This window comes from Parambassis ranga, chromosome 21 (genome assembly GCF_900634625.1).
Source record: "Parambassis ranga chromosome 21, fParRan2.1, whole genome shotgun sequence".
Classification (NCBI taxonomy): Eukaryota; Metazoa; Chordata; class Actinopteri; family Ambassidae; genus Parambassis; species Parambassis ranga.
Genome location: NC_041041.1, coordinates 9,424,418 through 9,448,239, shown reverse-complemented (window position 1 = coordinate 9,448,239; position 23,822 = coordinate 9,424,418). Strand labels below are relative to the sequence as shown.

Genomic DNA, 23,822 nt, shown 5'->3' with positions numbered 1-23,822 from the left:
TAGACATGCACTCATGCTAGTAATCTGATGAGTGTTAGTTGTGCAGATAAGAGTGACTTGTAGCTTATATTGCCCTCATAATAACAACAGTCCTTGTGAACTGGTGTTTCTTCTGATCTGATTGGTTGACGCTGGCTTGTGATTGACAGTTACTGACAGATGGTTAATCTAATCAGCTGTCATAGTCTTTTGAAAGCTTTCTAAACAGCTTCCGTGGGACTAAACATCTGATTTGTAAGGTTGATACTTTGGTTAAGGAAATACACTTTAAATGCCTAATCACTGGACGTGGTATAGCTTAGTGTTTGTTCTGAGCAGTTTGCTCAGAATATTTTAATGTCCTTGGCAGGTTTTTTTTCTTTTTGATGACCTTTATTGTGGAAGTACTTCAAGCGTTTTTCTTCAGCATCTTAAACCACTACAAAGAGCCTAATGAGCCATTACGAGCTCTCATTTGTGTGACAAAGCAAAGGAAACCTGCCATAGAATTCAGGTGATTGAAGTGATTCAAGTGATTCTGTGACTAATGCTGAAGAACCAGCCCCTCTATGCTTCTCATGGGTGAGACAATTAAAACCTCAGTCCACTCGTGCTCTTTCATTTCCTTGTTTTATAGAAAGCTGTGACTGTGCAGGCAGCATGATGGTTGTGTGGATTTTGGACAAACACACCCACACTGCAAAATGCAAATGGAAGCAAGGGCACACACAAGCCAAGGCAGGTGTGCACCGCTTTTGTAGTCAAATTCATATGATATGCAGGTACTTAGAGGGACAGACCCACAAATTATAAATGCTTCCTGTGGTCTGCAGGGTTGCTGGGATCATTGCCATGTGAGTTGTGGAGTTTTAGAGATGTTTGCATGGTTCATGATAGAACAAACCCCTTTTTTAACTCTAGTCTGTTTTTTTGTGTTTTCCCTTCTGTCACATGTTCCCTCAGTATAGACTTCACTGCAATATCCTGTGCCTCTATGGAAACAGCAATCATGGATAGAAGAGAACACAATCATGTCTTAACACAAGATCACACATGGAGACAATATATATAAAAGAGGGTAGTATTGTATTTAATTATTGAATTTTTGGAGCTCCACATGCTATAGAAAGCCTGCAAATCAGCCAATAACCTGCTGTCTTTTTGTCATGTGACTGCTGGTCAATCCTGGCTTTTTGGTTGTCCCAAGAAGTTTACACTTTATTTTGTTCAGTACAAACCCTTCATACATGTAGAATGAAGTGTTTTGATCAGATCGAACATCTCAAATTATGCATTCAAGGACCATAGAAAAGTTTTTCACAAATTTATTAAGAGTTTCAGTGATCAGGTCCTTCAAAGGATGCAGCCCCTGGATTTAGAGACTTATTTGACTCAACTTCACCTCCTGTTCCTTGCTCTCAGGGTTGTATTAAAAGGCTGTGAAACGGTTGCGCTTTCTGTTCTGGGTGTGAATTGTGTTGCTTCCTCATTGCAAACATTTACGTGCAAAATTATTTTCACATGCAGGCCTGAATCAGGCGTATCCTTTGTATGCAGATTTGAGGAATAATCCAATCATTTTAGTGACAAAGTGTAAACAAAAACAAGACTAAAAACTGCTAAGAAATCATAGTTTGCTTCATAAAAACATGGAGCTTCACTGTAGCCCAGGTGCAGACAGGGGCTTTTAGATTTCTAGAGTTGCTCAGTAAGCTACCGACCCAGTTATAGTGGCATGTCTATATTTAGAAATGCTTGGATCATGAAGATTATGTCGATGCTGTAAGTGACTGATGTTCGACACAGAAAAGCTGCCGTTGGTATCCATTTAATCATATGGCCGCACAGTCCTACGGCTTCCTGCAGCAGGCGGTGAAAGGGCTCGCTGCTATCTGCATACTCTTCCTGTGCAGCGGGCCTCGGTATCCTGCTCAGACCTCTGCAGGCAGTTAGATGCATCCTGTGAGGCATTTGGCTATTTAAATTTCATTCTGAGACCTTGTGGCTTTAAAGTTGTGACTCTATGAGACTGCTTTCCATCTTCTTTTGTGGACATCATGTCTGAGCTTCTCTTTCTGTTTACCTTCCCTCCTCTTCATTGTTATCACTGTAATCAGCATCAGTGTCCTAATTTGGCAGTGCTGCTCTTTCCATATGGGAGGCCTCTTTGGCTTCTTTCACACAAGATGTGGCGTGTGCTGAACTCACCACTCATTCAGTCCCATACTCAGTGGAGTTGTGAAGGACAGAGCAAAAAAGTCAGAATTTTCAAAACATCTAAGACCAGGCCATAAACAGACCTACGAACAGATTTTGCAGTTGTCTTCGTATGCCCTGTTCCTGCAGGATGTACTGTATATGACCCAGCTTGTTTAAAGGCTGACAGGGTGTTCATGTTTGGTGTGAGAGTGGGATTTTTACACACCACTGTAAGCATTTACACTAATTTCCAAACTAGCTACTGTGTCTTAAGACACAAATTGAATTGAGGCATAAAACACTAACACACATTCTGTGTATAAACATTCAAAGCTGACCCTTTTCTCTCAGTTTTATCAGTACACTGCTCTTTTTAAACATTTTATTACAAATAAAAAAAACATCTGGTTTCTGAAGGGGCCACTGCTTTTTCATGCAAAGCAGAATGAAGCAGACAGAGCACTGTAATGAACACAATGTGCAGCAAAGGTGTGAATGATCTCTCTGTATTTCCTAACACTGATCTGTGATGTCAGTGATGCTCGTTAAAACCACAGTACTGAGGCTTTAGTTTCACTCATAGAGACTCGTACTAACTGTCCCATCATTCAGGTCTGTTTTAACTAAAGTGTTACTGAGCAGGAGAGACTGTTTAAAAGGACCTGATGGAACAGGTATGATGACATGAACCTGTCGGACTGTTTGTGCATTTTTAGTTTGTTTGCAGAAAATGACAAATATGAACACAAAACAACATCATAAAGTTTGTCAGCTTAATGAATTATGCAACATCACACACAACCTGGAAACAACAACAGTATAATATATGAACATAAACTTTTGTTGTTTTCTACAGTAAGCCCATACGTAGCCCTACGTTTAACAGCGCATGAGTGCCTTTATGTGTCATCCATATGTTTATATTTTTGATCATGTTAGCTTACGATCATATCTACATATATAGTATTTGATTAGCCAGCTAAATGTCATGACATGGATCCGGCATTGATTGCTTGATAATGTTAGCTGATGTATTTTATAAGCATCAAGCAACACTGCAGTCAATGTAACCCAGGAGTTGGGATGAATTATATAGCTTTGGTTTTTTTGCATAAAGATGGTGAGGATCAGTGAAAATGCTGAAGTAACTGATATGCCCAACACTCCTGCCTTGCTCCGACTAAGTGGCAAAACAACCAGCAACATGGGCTGCTTCAAATTAGAAACTACAAAAATGGATAATCTGCTAAAATGAATAGCAGCTGGACTCGACAATTATCCTCAAAACTTACCAAATATATATGTATATGTGGCTGGGAATCAGGTTGTCTGATAGTCTCGATGTAGGAGGATCATTGCTCCTTTTTCCTAAAATGAAACAATTTTAATTTATATTCACCAATCTTTGTACAGAAAATATGTTTATTATTAGCACATATAACAATGTAATAAAACCTATAAATTAGGAACAAAAATGATCTAAATCATCTTCCTGTAGTCTTTGTATGAGCAAAGGACACGTCCTCAGATCTAATCTATATCATATATATATATACATCAGTTCATAGAGTAGAAGCTGTAGTGATCTCTCTCTCTCTCTGCTTCTCTTCGTCGTGTGCACCAGTGACGTCATTGTTGCTGGGCAACATCGTGAGCAAAACAGAATCCCTCTCTGCAGCGAGGGGAGGCCCCACACACTTGATTGGCACGTGCTCCGTCTCTGTCACGTACTCTTAGTATATACACATAGACCTCCCTTTTGTTCTGTGATTGTGTGAGAGCAACATCACTAAATCGTGCACAGCCAATTATTACATGCCAGCAGCCGTCTCCCATGTAGTCCAGGAGTGAGCAGAGAAGGGGTGATGTATGAGACTTTTAACTCCTAGTTCTATGAGAGTAATGAAAAAATGTAGTTCTGAAAAATTGAATCAAACTTGAAATCCGTTGGTTATAGTTATAGTTATAGCATCCAGAACAACAGTTTAACTCCTCTCTGGATACAGTGTGGGTAGAAATGTTCTAAACTTCAGTCAGATTATGCGGCTAAAGTCGAGTGGAAACTAAACACAACCTGCAGCACCTGTGGCAGCGGGTTTTGTTTTCACTTGTTTTGACAACAATACGATGAATTGAAACTGCAGAGCTGTGAGACACTTTAAACACTGTTGATCTGACAACTCAGCAAGAACAACACAGAGCAACAACCAGTTTAGTTAGACAGGCATGCATACTCTGTATACATACATTGAAAGCAACTTCTATATCTCTCACACCTTTCCTGGTCTGTGCAAACTGTTCATTTGATCTGATCACAGTCACATAATGACCTGTGGTACTCTTCCTTCTCAGTAGATATAGACGCTTTACTAAACGCAGCTAGTATTCCATGCAGTTTGGATCATGATCACAGTGTTTGCATGGTAATCTGAAACAAATTACAACACTTTTTTTACGTTCATACTTGTTTTAACCGAGAAGTAATTCTAAAAATAAGCTCCTGTTGTTGAGTTTGAGTTAGTCACCCGTGCTTTTATCTCCTCTCTCTGGGAACTACGTGTACCTTGGCATCAGTCAAAAGTCCTCTCATTTTCAATTTGCACGAGCACAGACTCTTCCAGGAGCCAACACAGATCACATCAGCTGCAGTTTTTCACACTTTTCCTCTAGAGACTAGCTGGTTCCTGGAGTGGCTTTGAGTCACAGCTCTGGAAAGATGTCAGTCACTCCCTTCAGTTGACAGACTCATTACACTGCAGACTCAGTTCCACATGTAAGAAAAAATAAAGGTGCATTAACATATTTGTATTTGTGTGAATGAACTGTAACATTATAAAATTGGACCTTCCTCTGTCAATAATAATGGCCTGTGGTTTTCTACTTAATGATGGGATGTTTTAGCCATAACAAATAATGCTAATGGATAATCCATATAAACTCTTGGCTAGCCTGCTTTTTGCAAATTACTTAATTAGCTTAGGCAACAATGCAAAGCAAATTACAGCAAGTGTGGCTTTATAAAGCTTTGTAAACAACTTGATAAATGCAATATTGCTCAGTTACAGCTAGCTGGTGGAGCTAAATGTGTGTTTCTCTGTGATCTCTTAATTAGCACAACACTCGGAGAGGGTTCATTTCCTCAGCCAGATCTGACTGCTAACTTGTTGTTCGCTAATTACTCTATAAGCTAGTGTTACAAAGTAAACATTACGTGGTTGTCTGAAATTTACCACTGCAGCATTCATCTAGTGTTACTTTATAGCTTTAGTGACCAGTCCAGTAAATTTGGTTGAATTTGATGTGAGTTTCATTTCATTTTCTGCTGCAATTTCTTTTCTATCACTCTCTGCTGTCCTCTTGGCTGCCTCTCCTCCACATTCATTTCTACATTTTATGTTGTATATCCATTTCAGAGATGTGTGATCACATTGATTTATGTATTTCTTTCCTCTCTTTGTCTCTTTTCAGGTCAGAGGAAGTATTTTTCATCACAGACCTGCTGATAAACCTTTTGTGCTGCAGGGAGCTAAACGTCGTTTATCACTGGGCTGATTTTTTTTGTCATTCAGAGTGACCGTTAAGATATTCATCCTTCATCACTCCTCCTTCTCTGCCTGATGTGGCCTCACTTGTTTCGGCTTTTCACTTCCTGTGGGCTCATCAGGTGCTACAAGGCAGAGATGCCGTCTCCTTTTGCCTCAATCACGCTACACAGCTTGACCCGAGGATAACCATCAATCCCCACAGCGGCACTTGTGGACCAGCACACTCACACGCACGCACACACACACACACACACACACACAGACACAAACGCACACAGAGCCCGGCCCCTGGCTTCAGGCAGCATGGGAGACGGAAGCTGGGTCTGTCTGAGTCCAGCTGAGTTCACACAGCTGCAGCAGTACAGCGAGTGTAAGTATACACACCATTGTGAAGGGTCTGTTTTTGTGATTGTGTGTGTGTTTGACATGCAATGTGGTGTTTTGTATGTGCTTTGATGCAGCTTAAAAGGTTTGTTTGCAAAACCAAATTATGTGGTATTCATGTTACAGCATGCCAAAGAATCCATGCAGCCCAGTTTTAAAAGGGCGTCAACAGACTCTCTGGAGCTGACTAAGCTGACAAAGAGAGATTGACACAAAGTTAAAGATGTTATGTGTATTTAGATATAAATAAGCAGCATTTATAAAGTGCCCAAAAATGTTTTTTTCTTGTACATTTTTAGCCAGATAATATATTTTTCTCATGAATAAATATTGCAGTTTTGGCCTTTTTTGGGGAATTATTATTTTTTCCCCATAAAAATGTATACCTTTTTAGATCTAGAACTTCATAGAACTTCTTTCTTTACATCTTTACATTTCTGTCAGTTTTTATAATTTTTTGTATCAATCTCTGAATTTATTAAAATAAATTCTTGTCTTTTATCTCCTCACCTAACAGATTTAATTTTTGTTTTTCATGTTATAAGCTCACTTACGTGACAAACACTTTGTAAAGAAGTAAAGGAAATGGTCAAGACATTCATTTTAAACTAGGTGACTTGTTTTAGGTGATCACAGGTTTGTTCTTTCACTGAGATTTAACAGTTTAGTTATATAAAGCATTCTGCCATGATAAAGAAGAAACAAACACTTGAGCAGGATAATCTGTGTCACATTATTCTGTCATGATTTCCTGTGAATGCCTCTTATTAGCCTGTGGATGAGTCCTGTGGCTCTCCCCTCATCTGCAACATTTGTTAGTCAAAAGAGTGTCTGTCTTCTGGCTCCTGTTGGACTCTGTCCATCTGTGTGACTGTCTCATGCAAGCTATTCTGTTGAAGAACCACACGGCCATATTTTGTAGACTCACAGGAGCAACATGTTAGATTCACTAACCAGAGGTACAAGTTTGTATGTGGCACTCTCTTGTCCCTGTGCGGCCAAAACCATCATTCAAAAGAAGCTGGCCGCTGCCGACAGTGACTCCACCAGCTGTCTCTGCCTGGTACTAGGCGGCTCTGCACTGTTCTCCTCACAGGGTGGCGGTGCATGACTCTTAACTGCTGTTGTGACGTCTACCTGTTTACCCAGAGTCGACCTTTTTAGCGGCCAGGTGTCTCTTTCACATCGGTATACTCGGGTTATTTTAGGTTATCTGTGTGAACTGTGAAGCTTCGTAAAGTTCCTGAGCTAGTTAAAGCAGCTCCGGTGGCCGAGCAGCCGCCTACACAGCAGATCTCTCAGGCCACGACCCCGAACAGCAGACAACAAAAAGAATCGAGGCTAATCCTCCCACCATTCACGCTGCTGCAGTCCAGCAGGGTTTATGAGCTGCACCGCTCTATAATCGAAACATGACAAATGAGCCGACAGGAAGCCCCGGCAGGCGGGAAGACAGGAAGGCTCGAGTCTCACCAGCTGATCAATTAGGAGCTTAATGAACAACGCAGGCTGTTTTTTTAGGGAGTGGTTAGTGCCATTAGGAAGCCTTAAAATAAAATACCACCAAAACACTTGGTGATTCATCGCTGCTATATTTCTTATTGATAATTTGAGCCATTTATTTTCAAGTTTTAGAATAGAAACGACAACTTCCAGAGGTGATCACAATGGAATATAATCACCTCTGACCTTTGAATTTAGATGTCCCTGCCTCAAGCACTCACAGTATGTCAACACTTCTTAAAAAATAATAAAAAATATTTATTTTACTTTACATTTTTAACTTTAAGAAGAAAAGTATTGTTACCTTACTAACAGCACAGCAGTCGTACTCTAACCAGTGAATGGAGAAAAGGGTCGGTTAATAATTATTCAAAGTCACAGATGGTTACAGTTTTGTAATTGATAACTTAGAACTTAGATGACTTGAATAATTAGTCAATAGGATTGAAAATATATTTACTACTACTGTTTTATGAAAATGTAAAAAGCACTATTTAGTCAATTATTTGATTATCGTTTTCACAATTAGAAAGAGTTTAGAGCTGCTCCTGTCATGTTATTGATCAGACCACATAAAATAAATCATTGATTGAAATCTGAAACATTTACACTTCATCAGCTCCGTATTTTAACTTACAAACAGCTAAAAACAGGGAGTAAAAACTGTTAATCAATGGTTATTGATTCATTCAGTTCTTGTTATTGTTGCTATGCAGCAGATGTTCTCTATAACATGTTTCTCTTCATACCTGAGACTCCTTTTCTTCCTCTTCGTGTGTGTGTGTCAGTCAGTCACTGAGAACTATTAGCACAAGACAGAAATAGGAAAGCATTACAGAGCTACTGTGCACTAAAAATAATGAAGTGTCATCCGTTGTTGATTGTGAGGGTAACGTGATTGGTGAAACCAGGTTCTGGAGTGTGTGTGTGTGCGTGCGCTGCAGTAATGGTGGTGATCTGTCCATCCACACGTGTACATTTGTCCTCTAATTGTTTGACAGATGATCGTGGGAGGAGGTCATTACAGTTAGTGTTCTGGACAGACGCTCGCTCTGTGTCTGTGTGAGAGAGAGCATGGACCTGGGATTAGCATCTAAAAGTGAGAAAGACACCATGTCCCCTTTCACATTTAACAAACAGGCTGACTCACCAGCTCAGCTGATGCAGCTCTTCCTGTTACAGATGAGTCTTTATCAGAGAGTGTTAATGGGATGCAGCATTTTTATCCCTCTTTAACAGGGCGCACGAAATTTGATTTTAGTCATTTTTAGATCCAGAAAAGTGTTAAAAACTAAATTGTCTACCGGTACTTCCCGTATTCTTATTTTCTAAAATATAAACAAATGCACATAATGACCAGTTGTCATTGCGCACACACAACTGCTGTGACTTGGTGCACGAAAGTGACCAAAGATTGTAGCAGGCTTCTGCATCAGTGCTACTTTGAGGCTGAAGTCTAATTTGAAAATAGTTGCTATTCAATTGACTTTTTTTCAAGGTACTCGGACATCAAATGTGTTTTGAATGTAAAGTGTGTAGAATGTGTTCGTGTGTGGAAACAAACAGGTTTCTCTAACAGTAATGATTCTTCTGTTTTTTTTTCTTCAGACTCTACAAAGAAGCTGAAGGATGTTCTGGAGGAGTTTCATGGTGAAGGAGTTCTCTCCAAATACAACCCAGAGCAGGTGTGTCTGCACCTACGCTACTCTCTCTCTCTGTTGTCAGCTGAAGCTTCTTGGCCTTCATCTGACTCGGGCTAATATCAGAATGCTCAGTCATTCACCCTGTTTTAGTCCGAAACTGTGGAGACACATTCTCAGATTCAACTTGGCCACCTGACGTCAGTTTATCTGCTCCCACTTTATGTCATCTAAAAGGAGTCGCTCATTTCTTAGCATTTCTAGGGTACGTGTTAGGGTACAACTAGCTACTTATTTAGGGAATTTTTGGTTGTGCTCGTTGATGGATGAATGCGACTCACTCATTACAGAGGCTTCAGCTGTCTTGGCAGCACCAGGTTCCACCAAATCCAGGAAGAACAATTTCCTCTGCATCGTTTACGTTGGCTCAAACACGTGGAAGTGATGCAACCTTTATTCCTTCTGTTCTTTTATTTGTAGTAGTATATTTTCCATTTCTGTCGCCTCCTCTCTTCATTATCACCTCCTCCCAGCTGGAAGTTTCACCTCAGTATTCGTGATGACATGACTAACAGCTCGGCTGGGAGTTTGGCGCCGTAAGAACCAGACTTAATGTTCATGTGGGCTCTTTGAAACCCCACAGTCACCTGGCGCCACAATGACCACTGAGGATCTGCTTTGGCCATCCATCAATGTGTGTGTGTCCGTGTGTGTCCGTGTGTGTGTGTGCGTACCTCTGATGAGTCATCAGTCCAGCTGTAGTGGAATCTATTTAGCCAACTGGTGACAAAAGAAGACTGCGACCTCTTCCTCCTCCCGCTCAATCAATCACAGTTATTTTTAGTTAATTCAGAGCAGGATGGCTTCCTGTGAATAAAAACCAAATTAGTAAAACATCAGCTCATCTTCAGCTGCAAAACAACAGCAGAGGCTGCATTTTTTAGGTAAATGTGAATGTAACAATGTGCCCTCCTGCAGTGCTAAAAGCAGTTAAAGCTTAGACATCCCGTGACTTTTTTTTCCCCTCCTGAAACCACGTTTGATCACATGAGTTTCTGTGAGATCTGGTGTCTGTGGAATCCCCGTGTGTCTATTGTTGTCCTTCAGATTCACTCTGGGATGTAGACAAGAGTGCAGCTCTACCTTTAAGAAGAAGTCAAATCAACCTGCAGTCCTGCAAAAAATGAAAAAGCTTAAAAAGAAGCATGTAAATGTGTCATGGCTGCCCTTGGGGAATATTTACAGACAGGCAGCTCTGACCATGAGCCTGCTCACACAGAGAATGATCACCAGTTAGACACAGAGGTGAATGTTGTGTTTCCAAAGGGAGAATCTGAGTGTTTTTAAATTCAATCTATCAAAACATGAACAGTGCCTTTTCTGTTTCAGGATGGTGTGTGTGTGTGTGTGCATATTTGTCTGAACCTGTCGTGCTACATGATGCACAGCAAATTAAAGCCTTGTGGTTTGTTTGTCCAAATAAGGAGACTGTGGGATATGAACAATGGCTGGCAGGCGGTCGGGGCTCTTGGGGTTAGGTCAATAAAGCTTAGCTCAGGGAGGATCCTCATCATGCCGTGTTCCTTTGTGACGGCCATCAGTTATAGCTGCTCTGAACTGAAGCCTGTGACATATGTGACATCAAAACAATGATGCAGGTCATTTTTACCTGTTTTGGTTTGAATGAGACATTCCCTATTAAGTGAAAGGTTGATGTAATCTGAGAGAAAGTTCTTACCACATACAACATGTGGTTCTGATGTGATTAATATGATTATTAAGTAGCCGATGACTCCACCAGTATTGCAAGACGTACAGAAATTGTATTGTTATGATTATTTTCCTTCCAACCTGGTGGTGCACACCACCTCACAAGCACGTCTTTAATGAAGATGTTTGTTCACACACAGTAGCTGACAGAGAATTTCCAGATGGAGAGGAATCCGTCTGTAAATTTCCAGTCCCTTGAGACAGTCCAGAATGAATGTGGTCCTATGAATAGGACAGGTGCAGGTTCTGCAGACCTGCTCAGGCTGTGGAGGAGTGGCCTTTCACACTGAGATAAATGCCATTAAATGAATGTTGTAAGGATTATTTTATGAGAAGGAATAAGCTTATCCACACACATCACACATCCAGCAAGCAGCAGCAGAGACCTTATGGCCATCTATGGACTCCGATGCCAATCAGAGGATCTCCTGATGCAAATCAGCATCTGTTAGAACACTGCTAGCATTCTGTGGGCAGACATACCTTAGCTGTAAGAAAGAGGAAAGGACATTTTTTTCTGATATATAATCAATACTGTATTACCCCAAATAATTATTTTAGATCCATTCACTCCTTGGTGACTGCAGCTGGTTTTAGTAGGGATGGTGCTACTAAATCAGGTGCTCTGGTAGCTAACCCTTCTCTTCTTTTACCCAATCCTCCTCCTCCTCCTCCTCCTCTTCCTCATTTTCTTCCTTCTCATTGTTTCAACTCTTAAACAGAAGCAGGACGTTCTGAACCAAGTAAGGCTCGGCCCGGCGGCCTCTGCATGCTGTGTGGTGTCGGTGTTGGCAGGCTGCATGCACATTCTATCCACTAACATGACATAACATCTCCCACTCTGCTGCAGATGGTCTGTCAGAGGGGAGGAGGTCAAAGGTCACAGAGTCATGACCTCACGGCTGTGTGGCAGCATTAACAACATAGCTTGTCTGTATTCAGAAACGTTGTGAAGTATCGCTGTTTATCTGGATGCAGATGTACAGTGACGGTCAGCGGACCAGCATGTCACCAGACCTTCATTTCAGATCAACCTGAGCTGAAGTCCATCTCATGTTTCCGTCCATGGTCGGTGTGAATTTCGCTCACTCCTCAGCGCCTCAATAATTCTTTCCCATTTCTCTCTCTCTCTGCAGCCCATCGACTATGAGGGCTTCCAGCTCTTCATGGCCACGTACCTGGAGAATGACATTCCAGAGGAGCTGTGTCAGCATCTCTTCACCTCCTTCAAAAGCAAGACAGGACGCTGCTCTCCAGACCAGCCCCGAGCAGGAACCAGCTTGCTGGGTAGGCAAAGTTTAAACCTTCTATTATGTTTACTTATTAAAGAAAATGCTCCACCTCTAGTATAAGATGAAATCAGGTGATGTTGTTCTGCAGATGTAAGAGGATGCTAGATTACATAAATCTCACAATTCCATTGTCCAGACCTGAGGCTGTATCCATACTTATACAATATTGACAAAACTACCAATATGTTTTAATACATCCAGTCACATTTTATAGAATGCAAGCATGCATGCTTTTTCTGGTTATTCTTACCCACAATCCTCTGCACAAAGATATGTCACATCACCGAGCTGCAGACTGAGCATATGACACAACGTATCTCAGATAAAATGTATCTAACACCAATTTATATCTAATATTAGGTCATTTGAGCTCGACACAATGATCAAAGGCACCATGTTGTGATATTTCAGTTGTGGACAAACTGTATTCATACCCATCTAACAGGATGCACTACAGTCACAGTATGTGGTGAAAGTAAAAAGGTAGAAGTCTGGAGTTCAGAACTTAGGCTCTGGGGCTCTGGTGTTTCCTCTTCAGGAATGGATTAATCTGATTGGTTGATGTTAGGTTGTTATCTCCCTGACTGTCAAGTTAGGTGTACAGATTAACATTTGGGGGTCACTGTGGATAAATGTATACATTTATGCTTCTCTTTCTTAGTCTTAGTCTTGTGTGGTAATTTGACTGGCTATTTGCTGACTTTAAGTTGTGGTTAAGACATGAGATGAGGTAATGACCTCATCTCATGTCTTAACCACAACTTAAAGTTAATGAGACATGAGTCTCTTCACTCTGACTGTTTAAAGCGTCTCAATGTGCAGAGACATACAGATGGACATACAGATTTAGTCACCACTAAATATCACAGACTCTGCTCTGATATCCGGTGATGAGGACAGACGTCTGTGGGGCACTGAGGGGTCACACTGGCTGTGTGTTCACTGCCTCCATGTTTGTATGTGAGCGCTGCGTGGGGACTGCAGCAGCTGAGCTCACAGATGGACGGCTGAGTCTATTCTTGTGGATTGCAAGAGTGAGATGCCGAGTGTGAGCAGCATCTATCAGTCTGTGCCGTGTTGAGGCGTCGCATCGTCCTTATTGTTTCCCTCTGGGAGTGTGGTCAAAAAAAACAACATTTGTCCACAAGAGACAATTGATGTCTCTATTTGCCTGATTAGTGGATAATTGTTTTTTCAATGAGACTGTGTTGTCACTTTCTGGTTTCCAAGGAAGCATCTTCAGGTCCCATCTGTTCGTCTGTTTCCAGAAAAAAAACTCAGTTTATGTGTAAGCATTTTATATGCACCGAAAATAAAACTGTAAAAACTATACAAAAGAAATAAGTATTTTGTACTGCAGTAAATTATTTATTTAGGAAGAGTTTGTTCTGTCAGATCGGCTGTGATTTTTTTTTTAATCATCTGTAGCAAAGTAAAAAAAAAAATAGTGACGTTCTGTAAATTAATTCATTCTCTCATTTTAGTCATATTTAGAAAAGTACTTAGGGACACTTTGACCTGATCTGGAAGTTCATTGGTTGATGCATTCAGGGTCTGCTGTTGCTTTAGTGTGTGTTCCCATTTTCACAGAGCCTGCACTGCCACCTGGTGGCAATCTTCTAGATCTCAAACCCCATTATTCAGAATTACACATAAATAAAAAAAAATCTAAACAGAATATTTCGATTCTATGGAAAAAAAAAGTTAAGAATAAGAATATGATTTACAGGAAAACCATCAGACCTTTCTTTGTTTTGTTTTGTGTCTTTGGTAATACCCCTGCACATGTTTTTTTTTATCAATTAATCAATCATAGTCACACATGTTTTTGAACACTAATTGGACACTGACTCACAGTATATAATATGTCTATTTATTTCCTTGAGTCTTCTTTTGTCAAAAAACAAACGACTGTTCTCCTGAGTAAGGCTGCAGAAGTAGGGCTTTTATTTTGATGAACTCGTACAGATACACTCTGATGACTGATGTTCTCTCTGCATCTGCTGCTGTCTGTTGTTGTTGTGTTTTTTTATAACCAATGGCTGACCACAGATGCCCGATCCATTGATGCAGGCATCTCTATTCAGACCGAAGTCGCCTGTGCCCCCATTACAGGTACCAGAGCAGGCCGGCTGGCTTGTTTCAGCAGGGTGATGTCATCTTAACAGGACACAGGCTCTCTGTGTGGTTATGTGCTGCTGCTGTGTTGTGGATGACAGTGGTGCTTTGTGACTGTAGTGTTACACCTGCTTCCTGTTTCTTTGTGCAGTTTCTTTTATTTTGCTCTGCAGTATTGTTTTATTATTTGTACCCTCTTTCATTTTTTTAATTGTTTTTCTATCACTTTTATTTCCTCCCTTGCTCTCTCTGCACCATCAGGGATGAACGGGAAAAGCATCCTGTCTGCGATGGGCCGACACACGCCTGAGCACTCCAGCGTTATGAGCACTGCGGGTTCAGGAGCCACCACCTCCCCATGTTCCTCTCGCTCTTCCTCGCAGCGTTCAGGGACTGGGGTCCACACGCCTGGGGGGCCCCACCGGTCACCCTGTGCTCAGGTCAAACCACCAGAGGGCAGCAGCAATGTCCTGACGGCCAATGCTGGGCCAGCCAGGTCTCCAGTGTCCCCCAAACTCTCACCAGGTGAGTGAGAGTGCCAGACTAATGCTGCTGTTACTGAGAGACTGAGACTGTCATCTGAGGAAAGGTTTGTGTTGTTTATCCACAGAGAGGAGCCGCTCTGAGAAGCATTTGTCACTGCGGAGGAGCCCATCACCTCAAAAAGGCTCCCCGCTGCCGTCGCCTCAGGTGGTCTTTCTCAAGGACATCGTCTGCTACCTTTCACTGTTAGAGAGGGGGATGCCGGAGGACAAGCTGGAGTGTAAGTGAAGGGAGGAGGTGGAGTTTGAAAGCATCAGCAATAAGCTGCTTTTACACATACATACACATAGGGTCAATGGCACGCTTAAGACCGGCTGATTGACTTTTCTTAGTGTCTCAGGCTATATTGGCTCCTACTAACAGGGCTAATCTCTCCTAACTGCTCTCTCTGCCCTGGTACAGTTCTTTAAGGTCACCTGGAGGTAGTCCAGAAAGTGTCACAGAGCTCCTAATGATCTGACTCATCATAAGACCTCTGTTCTCTCGTTTCCCTGCAGTCATGTTTCGGCTGTACGACACCGATGGTAACGGGGTCCTGGACAGCTCGGTGAGTGTTAATGTGACACCATTGCTAAAGGATCTATTCACTTTAATATGAGACATGTGCTGAGGAGGAGTAGAAAGGAAGATGCATTCTAAGCACTGAAAGTGATTCTGTGAGTGTCCGATCTTTGTTGGTGTAGGAACTGGATCGCATCATCAATCAGATGGTGCATGTAGCAGAGTATCTGGAGTGGGATTCGACAGAACTGCGACCAGTGAGTAAACACACACACACACACACACACACACACACACACACACACACACACTCTGACAGAATAAAGAAACTTCATACTGTCCTGGATTAATTGGTATGAAGGCTCATTTTGTCTGTATTTATAATATTTTTTTATGTATTTAAACATATATTTAAACATGTATTTAAACAAGCTCCATCTCATCAACTATTATTAATGAATTACTAATTATTAAATACTAATAACTTATTGCTGTTATTTTTGTTTTTTAATTTTAAGCATTTTAAAGGGTTACTTTTTGGTATTTATTATTTTGACTATTTTACTACAACAGTCATTTTGTGTGTGTGTATTGACTGCACTCTTTGTTTGTCTCTGCAGATACTGAAGGAGATGATGGAGGAAATCGACTACGACCGAGATGGGACGGTCACACTGGAGGAATGGATCAGAGGAGGCCTCACCACCATCCCTTTACTGGTGCTGCTGGGCATGGACACGGTACATTTTATTTCCTGCTTGGCAGATACATTTTGAACTGAAAAAGACTAAATGCTGCAGTGACTCACAAACCCATCTGCTGGTTCAAAGTTGTGTTACTTAAAGGTTTTTTGGAGAGCCTATGCCCTTCCTGTTCATGCCAGTGTAAAGAAACTGGCTTTAATTCGCCTTTAATCATATGAACTGACCAATCAGCATCCTTTAGCAGAATACTAATGTTGTAAGTGTGTGAGTTTCTCATCTAGAAACGGGTGTATGGTGTGTCACTCTACGCATAGAAGATTATGATGAGTCTACTACTTGAGCATTTTAGTCCTTTAACATGTATCTCACCTCCTCAAAAAGTACCAGTTTCAAAAGTTATTGACAGAAGTCCGTCCCACTGACTTTTCCTCTTCTGGCCTCTTCCACAGAATGTGCAGGAGGACGGGCAACATGTTTGGCGTCTGAAGCACTTCAACAAACCAGCCTACTGTAACTACTGCCACACCATGCTGCTTGGAGTCCGCAAGCAGGGCCTGTGCTGCTCGAGTGAGTCTGTCTGTCCATCACTGTCCTCTAACTTCCTGTCCTCATTCCTTCTCCATCCCCTCCTCCATCTTTATCTGCCCCCTCCCAGTGTGTCTGACTCAGTGGTGTTTTCAATTAAAAGTTCTCACAGCATCATAAAAAAACACTAACAGTGTAATTTTATTATTGACTGTATTCTTGAGGACTTACTGTCTGACCCTGCCAACATGTTTTAGATTAATTTATTAAGAAGAAAGCTTTCCTATAAAATATCTCTGAACCTCATCTGTGTGCTTTCAGTATGCAAGTACACAGTACACGAACGCTGTGTGTCCAAAGACATCGCCGCCTGCATCAGCACCTACGCCAAGTCACGTAGACACACCAACGTGAGTACAAACAGAGTCCTGAAACGCTTTGTTCTGCACGGGCCTGCTGACTCCTTGTTTGTTTAGGAGAGCAGCGAGGATCATGGGAGGGCCTGAGAGGTCACCTGAGGGTCTCAGTGGGAGTCAGGTCACATGTTGATTACAGTTAGCAATGCATTTCGCTTTTTACTGCCAAAAACTCCTCTATCAATATTACATTTGTGTTATTAAATTAATTATTAACAGTTTTAATAAGCAAGTAATTTACTGTAATTAAAAAAACACCTTGGCCTAAATTTAAACCAGTATTAAGAAATGATTGTTACTGTTGTGATACTTTAATGTCTTGCAGGCTATGCAGCATGTGTGGATGGAGGGTAACTCTCCTACCAAGTGCGATCGCTGTCACAGGAGCATCAAGTATTACCAGGGCCTGACTGGCTTGCACTGTGTTTGGTGTCAGAGCACTGTGAGTTCCTGCCACATCAATACAAACATATACTGACCAACAACAACAACGATTTTTGTGAAAATGACTGCACCTAAATTCCCCAATGGCAGACATGAACCAAATTAGAATGCTAAATTAAATTATTATTATTTTCTTTACAGCAATCTGTATGTCCTCACAGTGTGATTGGAACATGCCACTTGTTGTTACATGTTAAGTCCACTAGGTGTCACTGCAGACTTTGACTTTGCCCAAAACTGAATCTGCTCTCTAAACTTTAAAAAACACTCCTTCTCCAGTCTGCATTAAAACAAAACTTTCATTAAAATACAGACATTTTCTGATTGATTCAGCTCAACTCAGTAGTTTTTGAATTCTGATGAGGCTCTCAGATGGATGACGTGCACAGTTTGTCTCGTTTCTGTTCTGCAGCTCCATAATAAGTGTGCATCTAATGTGAAGCCAGAGTGTGATGGAGGAGCTCTGAGGGACCACACGCTGCTGCCATCATACATCTGCCCTGTTGTCCTGGTGAGAGGCCATGTTACTGCTGCCTGTACAACACACACTGTCTCTGTAGCGCCCCCCATGGACAGGAAGTTCAGACAGTGGGAGTGCTCATAATATAGAAATCCTCTGCACCTGCTTCATTTTTACACTGATTCTCCTGATTCTTCTTTCTTTTTTTAGTCTCAGTTCTTCATATCCTGCACAAACACATCACTGACAAACTGATTTTATGCATATTATCAGGGCACCTGCACATCATTTATTCATAAAGGGGAATGTGGGCTGACTAATTGAACTCTGCATCCTTCTCTGACAGGACCGCCACTCTGTGGTGAAGCGTGGGGAGGGGGAGTCTCCGCCCAGCACCAGCCCCGACGACACCAATCAGACATTTAAATTCTCTCCTGGAGATGGACAAGCACTGCAGGTAGGCCTGTCCATCATTCAGAAGCTCACTAGAGTGACTGGATGCAGCTGCTCACATGAGTGTGTCTCTGCTTCCTGTCTGCAGATCACGCCGCTCCCTGGTACTCACCCACTCCTGGTGTTGGTCAATCCAAAGAGTGGAGGCAGGCAGGGGGAGCGGTAAGCTGCTGTCCACATATGCGCCTACATACACACACACACACACACACACACAATCAGAGCTAAAGCCATGTGACTCTGAACCCCACTTATTTTTATAGTGACAGACATGACCAGAGGACTTTTGTTGTCAGGTTGCCTGTTGTGTCCTTGTTAAATCTTAAGATCACTGGGAGGGAATTTCTTCAAATAAATGTTCACATGGAGGATGAACTGATATGAATTTGGTGGTCAAAGGCCACAAGTATCATTCTGAGCAGGACACAATTCTACTATGTTTAATCTGATGATGTCATGACATTTTATGTCAAAAATCAGCCTCACTAAGACATCATTATAATCTACAAACATTAAAGTGATGTGTTGTTGCTTTGTTTACAAAAACAAATGGACATATTCTCCCAACAAATGTGTAGATTTCTGAGTATTTTCTTACTTAAAATATATTCATGAAAAAAGTCCTACCATTTATTGGGAAAGTAGAATTAGGACAGTTTTCAGAGTCCACAAGCTTCAGTAAGTGAATGAGAAGCTCTGAGGCCAGTTGCATGAAGGAAAAAAAGATGTTGTTCATTTACACATTCATACAAAGCTGCTTCACAAGTTACTACGTATATGGTGGTTGATACAGGGGTTATTTTTTTTAGCTTTCTTATTGTTCTGAACAGAGTCTGTGGGTTTTAGTGGTCTTCCCCCTACAAATAGTTACCAGTTCTGTGAAGGTGAACTGTAGGATTCATCTCATGGCTGCAGTGGTAATCAGCACCTCTGGGTATTGCTGATGCTTTTATTAGAGGGCTTTTGGGCGCTTTATATGAGAAAATCAGAGCAGAGTGATTTCTGCTCCTCCCTGCTGACCCGCTGAATGCTGTGATTTAAAGATGAAGAGGACTGCAATTTAAAGCCTCCATTGGAACACTGTTTCCCACCAACCTCACAACAAAGACCAATCATACCCTCATGCGTTACCATGACAACGCACAGTGTATCACCATTAGAAAGGAAATTGTTGACTATTAATAGACTTTTGTGAGAATTAAAAACAACTCATTTGAATAATTGTACAGCTATATTTTTTTGTATCCAAGTAACAGATTGTATAATATGTTTATTGTGCCACAGAGGGCTGAGGCATCATTAGATCAATATATTGTATTAGTAGAATGAAATAAGCTGATTAACCCGATGTCACAGCACATATTAGAAACCAGAGAAATTGTTTTGCACACTTTAAGGAGGATTGGATATGACTCAAATGGATACAGAATGACGTCACTAATAACACATGTGAGAGCAAACAGGCCATAGATGATCAGCTATAACTTCAAACTTTTCTGCCTGAGGTGATGACAGCTTTAGAAGATCTGGGTTGAGTGAACGTGTGTAGTAGCTGAGCAGAAGTCATTTCACATGCATTCGGTGAACTGAATGATGCTTTTACTAAGTTAAAAATTTAAACACACACTATCATAATTGTTATGTAAGTAGCATTTACATGAACCATTGCACAAAGCTGAATCCTCTGTGTTTTTACAAAAATAAGTGGTATACATGTATATGGACTCTCTGGGCTCCCTGTAGAACTTAAATGTACATAAAATATGCACATATACAAAGTTAACAGTATAGAGTGGCATACATAGCAGAGGTAGCACACTGGGTGAAAGTTGAATTAAAAAAACATAATCAGAGCAAGAAGTTGTCGAGGTGTCTTTCAGATAACTCTATCAGATAAACAACAACAGAAAAACAACGCACATAAATGTGACATAGCAGTCTAATTACATCTTTGATCTTCCAGGGTGCTGAGAAAGTTCAGGTACCTTCTGAACCCCAGGCAGGTGTACAGCTTGGAGCAAGGAGGGCCGATGGTAGGGTAAGTCTGATTGAACACACCAATGTCACCATTCGGTTTGTGTCGCGCTGGTGTAGGACATAAACATGATGCAGTCTATTAAATACCCTGCAAACTTCATAGCATCTTCCTGCTTTTGTTTCCTTAAAGGTGCAGGTGCCGTTTAGTGGTTTTAGGCTGAGTCAGGCGTTCCAGAATAAGAGCATCATGAATATAAAGTAGAGAGTCAGTTATTGTTCAGTGAAGGAGCTCTGAGCTGCTGTCATGTCAGACTAACATGCTGGAGGTCAGTGAAGGGGAATGGGAACGCTGCATTACTGCTGCACAGCGCGTTTGACCTCTTGACACATACACACTCAGGCTTGTACGTACGTCAGAGCTGAGCACAGCTTGTACTTTGAAAAGAATTTGCTGAATAAAAAAGTCCTGCACAGCTGAAGGGGTGTAAATGCTTTACCTTGAAGGTGAAGAATCCTGTGGGGTTCCCTCATCACTCCATCTCTGCCTCTCTCTCTCTCTCAGTCATGACAGATAGAGCTGCTGCCCTCGAGAGCCAATTGTAAGAAAAGCGACTCGATGACGCACACAGGTCTTAAGGGAGGATGTTGTACACGATACACAAAGCTCATGTGAGATTGGACACTGGAACAGATACCAAACATGATATGAGGCATTTTAGTTTTTTGTAATATCATATAATAACACACAGAAATTCAACAGTATTACAGCTCAGTGGAGTTATCATTAAAAACTATTGGTCGTGTTCACACTGCACCAAACAGACACTAAACAAGAAAAGAGATGGATAAGAGAGTAGATATGATTAAAGAAGATATGCAATAAAAGGTATAAAAATTTTGGATAAAATTAATGTAAGATGAAAATGATAAAGTAATATACAATGAAATGAAGGCACAGATAAAAGATGATAAAATAGAGATATAGTAAGATACAACAGCCTGATTACATTTCTCTTGCAGATAGATCTTCACTCTGAATAAAACTGAGTGCACTCTCTGCCTGTCGTAATAATTATGTAATTATTAATGAAGGAGCTCCTCTTGTTTTCTGCTCCATATTTTTAGATGTATATGATGTATTTTTCACACAATAGGGGGTTTGTCTTTAATGGAGTGATCCCACTTCCAGCATCCTCTCAGCATCGGGCTGTAGTGCCTCTCCAGTATGAATATAAACACATGCATACAAATAAATACACACACAGGACTGAATGAAGGTCTGTTGTCACACAGAGGGTTAACCCGCTTCCCACTGAATGCTACACAACTGTTACCATGGGCTCCCTAGCAACAGGCTCAGCAGGCTCGGAGGTGAGAGGAAGCTGGTTCTGACTAATTTGTTTAGGGAATGCAATTACCTTGTTTTATTTTCAGTCATTATGAACATATTTGTTTGGCTTTTTGTTCTTCTCTTAAGCTGCTATATACTAAAGTCAGGGTTGAAGCACCTAATTAAAATCTTGACCCTGACACAGACGAGTTGTGGATGCTGCTCTGGGTTCCAGAAATGTGCGAAGGCAGTTTGACTTAGTTTATTAGAGTGAATAGCTGAAAAGACAAGAGTTTATACATCCGCTTCTCTACGTTCAAGTTTCATAGGGATTCTCGGAAATATAAAAATGACCACAATTACAAATGTTCCATTTTTGCACTTCATATTGTTTTTTGGGCCTATAAACAGAATGTCCAGACAGTGGGACTTCACTCCACATAGGAATTCTCAGTTAGATGGACTCAGGTGTGTCTTACAATGAGCTGCAAATCTATAGATGATGTCTCAGAAAGTTTTGTCGAACTGTTATCGCTGCAGGGTCTCTTTTTGAGCTAGCCTCATGTGGCCACTCATGGAACTGCAGTTTGATAAAGATTTTATTTTAGCACATCTCTTCTACCTGAAGCTCACAGATGTGTTTTTTTTAGTTCTAATGCACAGGAGGAATATGAAAGTTTAGATACAGATGAATTGTTGGATCAATTCATTGCTGATGCTTGCATTGGATTAGCTGAGAACAGAAAGAATCTCAGGTTACCATTCAGCGTCTTGTCTGTGAGGAAATGGGCTACAGCTGTTTGTGTTTGTGTACTCTGTGGTGATTTGAAGGGTCTGCGGGCTGACACCGTCGCAGGACCAGGTGGCTGCCGTGAAAGAGCTCTGTGGCCTGTGTGCAGCTGTCTTGTGACAGAAAGAGATGAAAGCTTCTGTCCACACCTTTGTCCCAGCACACATTAAAGGTCCCTTTGAAGGGCACACACTCTGTGACCGCTCTTTGACTGTGGTTTTCCAGGCAAAGGAGTGGAGCGAGCACAGCGAAGAGGGCTCATATTGATTAGACTCCATTTTGCCAGCTCTGTTCATTAAATCATTTAGAATTCCCAGTTATCAAATACAATCAACAGATTTATCACTTGCAAATAGCAATTCTAATAAACTTTTATATTAAGACTGAAGACCCATGTGTTGTATATTTATAAAGCAGTTGTTTTCTTCATATTAAATCTGCGTCTGTCTTTTGACAGGCTCAACTTTTTCCATGATGTCCCTGATTTCCGGGTGCTTGCTTGTGGAGGGGATGGCACTGTGGGCTGGATCCTCGACTGTATAGGTATTCAGATTACAACCTCTGAACTTATTATTAGTTTTAACCCTTATATTTAACCTTTGTACATAAGATTAAAGTGTTTTTTTTTGCGCCTGCAGATAAGGCTAACTTTGCCAGGGACCCTCCAGTGGCCATCCTCCCTCTGGGCACAGGGAACGACCTGGCACGCTGCTTGCGCTGGGGAGGAGGTGAGGAGCTCACAAAAACATCTACATGTTTATTTACCATACACAGACTTACAACAACTAACTACAACGACAACTGTAATGATAATAAAGGGAGCAGAGTTAAAAGCAATATGTGCAGGCCAGCTCAGGGTTAGCTCAGGGCTCAGAGTTTGTAATGTTATTACAAACTCATAAAAACAATATGAATTTCAAAAACAAGATTTAATAGTTATCAAAATACTGTCAATGCTTCATTTAAAGCTTAAAAGGTATTTGAAAACTACAGTGGAATACAAAGATGTGTGTGTGCGTGTGTGTGTGTGTGTGTGTGTTCCTAGGAAATGAAAGAAGAAAGGAGAAGAGTGGGAGCTCTTATGTGTCAAATTAAAAACTGTTAATATGCAAAGCACTCGCACTATAAATCCTTTGCCAACCATTGATTGGCTGCAGAACTTTGTGCCAACAATTAGAACTGCTGCTTATGACTGCTTATTTGTTGCTGCTTGGAGGACCTGCAGAGCACTTACCCAGTGCATGAATGA

General features: G+C 41.2%; 1 protein-coding gene across 4 annotated transcripts in view; it reads left to right on the top strand.

Moving 5' to 3' along the window:
- dgkg (diacylglycerol kinase, gamma) overlaps nucleotides 1-23,822 on the top strand; it is a 60,045-nt gene that overhangs the window by 4,390 nt on the left and 31,833 nt on the right. Inside the window, exons 1-19 of one of the 4 annotated variants that reach the window (XM_028393727.1) lie at nucleotides 3,924-4,040; nucleotides 5,647-6,093; nucleotides 9,219-9,295; nucleotides 12,157-12,307; nucleotides 14,365-14,427; nucleotides 14,692-14,955; nucleotides 15,041-15,193; nucleotides 15,471-15,520; nucleotides 15,657-15,731; nucleotides 16,095-16,214; nucleotides 16,628-16,745; nucleotides 17,025-17,113; nucleotides 17,445-17,561; nucleotides 17,976-18,074; nucleotides 18,370-18,480; nucleotides 18,565-18,638; nucleotides 20,440-20,514; nucleotides 23,031-23,116; nucleotides 23,212-23,301. In XM_028393727.1, the coding sequence (XP_028249528.1) occupies nucleotides 6,027-6,093; nucleotides 9,219-9,295; nucleotides 12,157-12,307; nucleotides 14,365-14,427; nucleotides 14,692-14,955; nucleotides 15,041-15,193; nucleotides 15,471-15,520; nucleotides 15,657-15,731; nucleotides 16,095-16,214; nucleotides 16,628-16,745; nucleotides 17,025-17,113; nucleotides 17,445-17,561; nucleotides 17,976-18,074; nucleotides 18,370-18,480; nucleotides 18,565-18,638; nucleotides 20,440-20,514; nucleotides 23,031-23,116; nucleotides 23,212-23,301 (1,879 nt within the window). In that variant the 5' untranslated portion in view covers nucleotides 3,924-4,040; nucleotides 5,647-6,026. Of the gene's footprint in view, nucleotides 1-3,923; nucleotides 4,046-5,646; nucleotides 6,094-9,218; nucleotides 9,296-12,156; nucleotides 12,308-14,364; nucleotides 14,428-14,691; nucleotides 14,956-15,040; nucleotides 15,194-15,470; nucleotides 15,521-15,656; nucleotides 15,732-16,094; nucleotides 16,215-16,627; nucleotides 16,746-17,024; nucleotides 17,114-17,444; nucleotides 17,562-17,975; nucleotides 18,075-18,369; nucleotides 18,481-18,564; nucleotides 18,639-20,439; nucleotides 20,515-23,030; nucleotides 23,117-23,211; nucleotides 23,302-23,822 lie in introns of those variants that run through there. The other 3 variants (XM_028393726.1, XM_028393725.1, XM_028393728.1) reach the window with 3 other exon arrangements.